The sequence below is a fragment of the Rosa chinensis genome, chromosome 5, assembly GCF_002994745.2.
Source record: "Rosa chinensis cultivar Old Blush chromosome 5, RchiOBHm-V2, whole genome shotgun sequence".
NCBI lineage: Eukaryota > Viridiplantae > Streptophyta > Magnoliopsida > Rosales > Rosaceae > Rosa > Rosa chinensis.
In genome coordinates, this window is record NC_037092.1 from 45951552 (window position 1) to 45959683 (window position 8132).

The window sequence follows — 8132 nt, forward strand, 5'->3', positions numbered from 1 at the left end:
ATGGCCGAGGCACTCATTGACCTGGTTCTGGAACAACTGGTTACAGTTGCTTTTGACCGCACAAAAGAAGCTGTGACTCTGATTTTGAATGCTGAGACAGAGGTCGAAAAATTCAGCAGCAATCTAAAAGCAATTCAAGCTGTGCTCGAGGATGCTGAGAAGCAGCAAGTGGAGAAGGCTAGCGTGAGAAACTGGTTGGATGGGCTGAATGATGTCTCGTACGAGATGGTTGACGTGCTAGATGAGTGGAACACTGAAATTCTGAAACAAGAGGCAAATGGAGTTGCTATTGAGAAAAAGAAAACCTCCAAGAAGGTATGTTTCTCCATTCCCTCAAATTGCTTTTGTTTTGGCCTAGTCCATAAGGCAACTCATCTTCATAAAATAGCTACCGAGATGAAAGAGTTAAATGAAAAGCTAACTCTGATTACTGCTCAGAAAGAAAAGTTTGAGTTCCATCAATCATCAACTCGTAGGAATGATGAACAACTTAAGCAACAGCTGAAAACTTCATCATTTGTCGATATTTCTAAAATATTTGGCAGAGAAGAAGCAAAAGCTGATTTGTTAAGCAAGTTGTTGAGTGATACTAGTGAAGAAGGAAAAAGGGTCCTTGTCATACCTATAGTGGGTATGGGAGGGATGGGCAAAACAACTCTTGCCCAATTAGCCTACAACAATGAAGATGTAAAAACCTATTTTGAAAAAAGGATATGGGTTTGTGTCTCAGATCCTTTTGATGGGGTGAAGATTGCCAAAGCCATTATTAGTGGTACTGGTAACGACGCCCCAAATTCAAATGAGTTGCAAGATGTCTTGCAATGTATGTCTAGATGTATTGAGGAGAAAAGGTGCTTGATTTTTCTAGATGATGTGTGGACCGAAGACCAAAGAGAGTGGGAAAGTTTAAACTTACCAATAATAATGGAAACTTGTGCTAAAGGTAGTAAAATAGTGCTCACCACACGAAAAGAGAAAGTTGCTGAGATAATGGGACCAACCACTCAAATGATCCATTTGGAGAAGTTGAGTGATGAAAATTGTTTGGCATTGTTCAATAGCATTGCATATTTGGGGAGGGAATAAGATAAGGCTAATGGATTAGGAGATATAGGTGAGAAAATAGCAAATAAGTGTAACGGCTTGCCACTTGCTGCAAGGACTTTAGCTGCTCTCATGCGGTATAAGAAGGAAAAAGGAGATTGGCAGGAGGTCTTGGATAGTAAGATATGGGTTCTAAAAGAGGTTGAGCAACAAGTTTTTCAACCACTTTTATTAAGTTATTATGAGTTGGCTCCTATAGTTAAGCGCTGCCTTCTATATTGTGCTACATTTCCAAAAGATTATCGGTTCAAGAAACACAATTTGATTGAGTTATGGATGTCACATGCTTATCTTAGTGGGAAAGACTATGGAGAAAAGGAAAAAACAGGTCGAAATGTTTTCGATACCTTAGTAATGCGATCATTTTTCCAGGATGTTGCGAAAGAAATAGATGATGATGACAAGAGCATTACTATATTTTGCAAAATGCATGATATTGTGCATGATTTTGTGCAATTCCTCAATAAGAATGAAAGCTTCACAATGGAGGCTAAAGAAGTAAACGGAAGAAAAACGATAACAAATGAGGAGATCCGTCATTTGACGTTAATGTTTGCAGCCTATGGTTCTCCACTTTCGGATTTTATTTCACCGGTCAATTGGAAAAAGTTACGTACACTTGCCACTTTTGATTCAAGAATGAGTAGCATGGATATAAAAGCAATCTCACAACTCAAATGTGTGAGGACCTTAAATTTGAGCTGCAACGTCATTGAAGAACTTCCAGAAGAGATGGGTGAATTGATACATTTGAGGTATCTCGACTTGTCTGAAAATCGTTTTTTGAAAAAACTACCGGACAGTGTGGGAAATTTATACAATTTGCAAACCTTGTGTCTTACTAAATGCAGGTCGCTTAGAGCACTGCCTGAAAATATGGGGAACTTGATTAATTTAAGACATCTTCATACCAAGCGTTGTTATCGGCTGGTCTATTTGCCGAGAGGTATGGCGAGATTAACAAGTCTGCAAACACTGAATATTTGTTCTGTTATTCATGATAGTGGCCCCGGTGAAGGCTTGAAATTAGGAGATCTGGGAAGCTTGGACCAGCTTCAGGGTAGTCTCATCATTAATATGCAGGGGAATTTGAAGGATACAAGTGAGGCGCAGAAGGCTTGCTTGTGGAATAAAAAGCTTCATAGTTTGGAGCTATGGTTTTCAAGATTGGAGAAGCAGAGCCATGTACAAGTCCTGGAGGCGTTACGGCCGCATCACGATCTGGAAAATTTACTGATTAAATGGTATCGTGGCACCACCGCGCCCAGTTGGATGATATCCTTACAGAATTTGAGATCCCTTTCTCTTGTTACTTGGCATGGATGTGAATTTTTGCCTCCTCTTGGGAAATGGCCGTTCCTTGAAGAACTATTAGTATCCAGAATGGGCAAACTGAAGACAGTTGGAGATGAATTTTTAGGAATAACGGGCACTCAAACACCATCATCCTTTGTTTTATTCCCAAAATTGAAACAACTCACCTTCGAAATCATGAGTGAGTGGAAACAGTGGGAAGGAGTTGGAGGGTGGGCAGAAAACGGTGGTGATGAAATTACAATTATGCCATGCCTGGTTTCTTTCAGAATTGTGGATTGCCCTAAACTGATGAACCTGCCACTCTTCCTGCAAAAGACACCGGTCAGGAAAATTGTCATCAGCGAATGTCGTCGGGGTATTATAATGCCTGTCATGCCCGAGAACTGTGACGTCAACATTTATGGAGAAATGGATGATCCGGAAATACCGGATGTCACTCGGAGGTAATTTTGCTCTTGTTTACTTATTACTTCATCAGATTTCTTTGTTCATTTTCTCTTTTACATCTTCAAATGCATAAGCATGGTACATTCTTGCATGAAAAGGAAGTTGAGACAATTTTATTAATTGACAGACAATTTCTCAGCAGAGTTGAAACAGAGATACAAAGAGATGAGGAGATCACCACCATCACCTGAAACTTCAAAGCTTAAAGTCTGCTGCTGTAAATATGTGATTCAGAGAGGGAGTTGGATTGTTCTTCCACAGAAAGCACGTAACTATTTGCTATTTCATACAAATCATTATGATTTTACCTCTACCTGTTTTGCGATAATTACTGAATTGCTTTTGGTGTTTTAGCTGCAGGTCTTCGGAGGCATGGCAAGAGTTACAGAGTAAATGATGCCTCAACAATCTCACTTTCTTTTCCTAAGGTCATGCATGCACTAATAGTCTTTTGCAATGTTCTAGATTCTTTAAGTTTCTGTACGTATTTGAGAGTTGAGACTATGAGCAGCTTATTTTAAATTAGACACAAACTATGTTGATTTGTAATGATGACTTTTTGCAGAAAATGTTGCAAGTTGCAACAACACCCTTTTAGCAGGTCAGACCTCAGAGTAGCAGTGGATCAGCAGAACATGACACTCATGTAGTCTTGATGGTATGCAAAACTCCGTAAAAAACCTTTGATTACATAGTATAAAATTCATATCTTTGTAATCCATTACAAACAAGTTCTATGCATCTAATATAGATGAAAATCTATTGTGCAGGCAATGCAGAAGTATGGAGACTCCAAAATTGCATCAAAGTTGTCAAGCTGGCAGGGCCGGTCCTAAGTTTTTCAAGGCCCTGGGCGAAAAATATATATACATCAATAAAATGAAATGAAAAAAAGAAATTTTCAATAATTGACATCTCTAAAGAGAAGCCAAACATCAGTCTACTAAACTTTGAATGTAAATACTTGAGCATAGAACAATAAAACGTGGTATCAAATTTGCTCCTTCTTATTTTTCCTTTTCTGCTCAAGATCGACTTGGAACTCCAACTTCCAATTGCACCTAATATTGAAAATTGAAAACGAATTAGCAATCAACAGAACCCAGAAATCAAGTAACCCAAAATCAAAATTGAAAAACACCTAACACGTATTTTGATTTGTACCTCAGCCTACATTGATGGAAACCCGAAAAATTCGTATTGACACCAAAGAAGAACATAAGCATAGAGAGGAGAAAGAGTGGTGATGATAAATGATGAGAAGTAATTGAAGGATGAACAACCATTGAAACCAATTTAAAGAGAATTTGCTTGATTTCAAGGTTTGGGAGAGAGTAAGAGACACTGGAATAATGGCATCGTGCATGCAATTAGTTAACCTTTATTCAATCTGCAATTTTCTCAATGAAAATATGACAATACTTACAGGGAGACATCACGAACTTCTTAACTCAAACATTCATCAATTTATCATATAATCGTTGTTCAATCACAGATATATGTTAGCAGAATGAAAAATATTAAGCACAACCATCCATGAGCAATCACAGAGAAAGCACAAAATAGTTTCAATTCAACTCAATTCAATTCAGAAACACAAGCACACCAAAACTTAAATTTCATCCTGTCACCATCTACTCTAGCCTAGGTGCACGCCGGGAATGCTTCTAGTGTTCTTGCAACTCAACAGAAAATGAATTAAAGCTTTGAATCGAAACATGGTTCTCAGAAGACCTAACCTTTGCGACTACAATTCTGCAAAAATTTTAGCGGAAGCAATAATCCCCAAAACTTGTATTCCCCAAGACTGATCTTTATCCGATTTGAATGATGTGGTTTTGAACCCACTTCGAGTTTGTGAAGAAACTCGGGCGTTGCTTCATGATCCATGCCAAAACCCAGAAAAATATCCGTTATAGAATAATGGTAAAATTGTAGCCTTCGTGAGAAGGTTTCTTCTGGATCGGTTATGGGCCATGGGCCTCGCGTCATGTCAAAACGGGCCTAGTGTCTGTTTTAACATTTTTGTTTTCTTGGCCTGTTATCCGAAATCCTAATTCCCAAAACGTTTTGCAATTCAACATAACACAAAACTCTAGTTCAAAACACAATGAATTGATCTTCTAAAATGATTTATGACTTGTGAAAATTAGCTCTGATATGATACGCTAAAAGTAAGCGCATAATTTAACCCTGAAAATGTCATCGTTAGTATATGGTAAATAGGGATCGTTCTATTCCGGGGATTGAGGGTACACCTGTAATTGCAAAAACAACTAAAGAATTAAAATAAATACAAAGTATAATATTTACAAAATATATACAAATAACTAAATAAAAAGGGGGTTTAAGAATTAGAGTTTTGAAAATTAAAATAAATAAAAGAAAGAAAATATAAAAACACATATACAAGGGTGGAACGCAAGGAACAAAGATCAAATCTAGAATCATATGAATGAAATCCAATCACAATTCCTATAGTTGATCTTCTATGTCATGAGAAAGAAGTTGACAATGTGAAACGTTAGAAAGCAAACGATTTCCCATATTTTACTTTCCTTCAATATTTAATCTAAGTGAAAGCATCATTCTCAAAAAAAAAAAAAAATTCTAAGTGAAAGCACCTAAATTAAACCTATTGAACATGAAATCATAGTCTAGAAAGCTAGCTATGCAAGAACACATTCAATGCATGAAGAACAAAGAAAGAATGTCAACCAAAGTGCACAACCTAGTTATGAATAAGTTCACCTATTTGCAATCCTCCTTAATTGATTTCGACTTTTGTCTAAAACCTTCACTACTTAAATTAGCTCCAATTACATGCATATATCCTAAGTTGGCCACCAAAGAACACATACATACAAAAGTTTTTTGTAATCTAAAATCAATCAAGCAAACTCACATAAGCAACATATAAATCAACATATAAAAATCACAATTTTATTTCAAAACATATAAACGGGCTTTAAACTTTGCCCTTAACGTCATGTTAACTAGAATTCATAATTCTACGAAATCAAACAAAGGAAAACAAAAGAAAGTATGAAATACACCGTGAAAGATGGATGAAATAGCCTTGAGATGAACACGAAGATCCTTGAAAGCAAGCAACCTTCTAGGGACGACCCAAGGGTGGATGGCGAATAGGATCTTGATGTAATATTGCATGACTTCTCCTCCTCCTTGGTTGAGACGCAGAGCTTCTGAAGACTAGAGAATGGAGAGAATTTTTCTAATGTTTATTTTCTAATGGAGAAAGGTGTTGTGTGTTGTGGTGTGGTGGTGGTGCATGTTGTCTAAAACGTCTAGAGAGGAGGCTATATATAGGGGAAGGCAAGGCTTCATGAATTTAATTTCCAAAGAATTTTCTGGTTGCACCACACAGCTTCGACCAATCACGTAGCGCCACGTCAGCTCTATTGTGTCATCCAACGAATCAAAAAGCTCCAAAATCAATCCCTAATATATTGTTGCCAAATTTCTCATGATTTAATCTGATTTTATTCACAATTTTCGGCCAAATATCTAGGCATGAACCTAGACAATATATCTAGATGCATTTTGGACCTTTTCTCCCTTAAATCTCTCCATGGCTTTATCTTTAATGTTCTCCCCTTGATTTTCTCTTGATTTTCACATTAAAATTGTAGATTTTATTCTCTAATTTCAGCCAACATATCTTGAGGGAATTAAGGAACGAATCTGGACTTGTTTTGAGCTTTTTCTTGTTGCACAATCCCTTGAAACTCTCCCAAGATTTTCTCAACGTAATCTCCTTGATTTTCACATTATCTCCATCATTTCCCATGCAAAAATCAGATTTAATCTCCCATAATATCTCCCACGTCATCTTCAAGCCATGTGGTCTCCTAATGCCTTCAGGTTTCCTAGCCTCATCAGGATTCCTGCGTTGACTAGGATTCCTAGTTGGACTAGGAAAACTCCATTTCTTCATTTCAGCTCATTTCCTTGTCATTTATTCCAATGTACCTAGAAAATAGAAACTAAAAATGATTTAAGTAAAGGAAATAACTAAGCAAAATACAGGGAAATAATTATTAAAATATTGCATAAAAATGCTCCTATCATGATACCATTTGTTAACTTAATGAGCAATCCAAGGATCATTTCACAAAATGCATAAACACCACCAAAGGATCAATACAACATGAACTAGAACACATTGGGTGGAGATGCATCACCTGCTTCATATATAACAGTCATTTCTCCACAGCAACAGTAGCAACACCATAGCTACTCAAAAGAAGTAATTCGAGCTCCAAAACTTCAAGCAGCCACACGCAAGAAAACTTCTACTCAACTATGTGTTTAACTCCTCTCTATGGGGCAGGACTGAATGTTTTGTCACACAGTGAATAGGGACTTCAAGCACCTATATATACAAGCTAGATAGGTCTTCCCATAAAAGAATCATATTCAAGCCAATGAGTTATATGTAGAGATGCTATAGTTATCATATCATAAACAATAGATGTTTATCTTTATCAAAATGGATTATTAACCAAAGAGTGACATACCTAAACTCATTTGGTAACTAGATAAATAATTCATATATTTCCTATTTATTGTAACAAGTTTAATTAGTTTGTTATTTACTTAATGTAGATAATATTAGGTCCAAATAATATTTTATAGTTGTGAGGGTACCCAAAACGATGGCTCCCATGATGGTGATCGTGTAACTGTTCCTTTTTTTGAGGTTTACTCAAGTATACTATTGCTTAGTATGCCTGAAGGCCTGGGCTAGTGCCTCATTGCTTCCAATTCTTGACACGGTGACACCGGTGCTAATAAGTTGCCAAAGTTGCTTCATGGTAGCTCTGTACGTTCTCGCTCGAACAGCTGAGCGATGTTTTTTACTTCATTAGTTCGAGCATGGCTACCAGGTCTAAGACATGGCTGGACTTGCCTTTTGCTAGAGCCTAATAACAGGACTGTACTTGAACAAGTTCTATGAAGGGTAGGTCTTCTATATGCTCGGGCATTAAGAGATATATTTTTGACGGATTCCTACAGACGATGCTAAATGGGCAAACGAGTTCTATTAAGGGTAGGTCTTCTATACGCTCGAGCATGGTTTTAAGAGTATGAAATATATTTTTGCAAGATTCCAGCATACGACATTAAATGGGTGTCAAATGTTTGTGTCTATATCCGGACGAGTAAGACGGAACCTAGGGCTAGTTTGTTGGACTGGATGTATGCTGACTCGATACCTAACAAGAGTAATATACTCGGCG

At 37.2% G+C, this 8132-nt stretch overlaps 2 protein-coding genes across 2 annotated transcripts; both read left to right on the forward strand.

Moving 5' to 3' along the window:
* LOC112167799 (putative disease resistance protein RGA4) lies at positions 1–2128 on the forward strand. The gene is given in 4 exon segments (XM_040505880.1): positions 1–315; positions 439–1859; positions 1956–2050; positions 2109–2128. Coding segments are annotated over 4 exon segments (1851 nt in total).
* Positions 2129–2180: 52 nt separating this feature from the next.
* On the forward strand, positions 2181–3124 carry LOC121048871 (disease resistance protein RGA2-like). Its single transcript, XM_024304876.2, has 2 exons — positions 2181–2864; positions 3008–3124. The coding sequence occupies exons 1-2, from the start codon at positions 2182–2184 to the stop codon at positions 3057–3059; spliced, it is 735 nt and encodes a 244-aa protein (XP_024160644.2). The 5' UTR covers position 2181; the 3' UTR covers positions 3060–3124.
* Positions 3125–8132: the final 5008 nt, after the last annotated feature.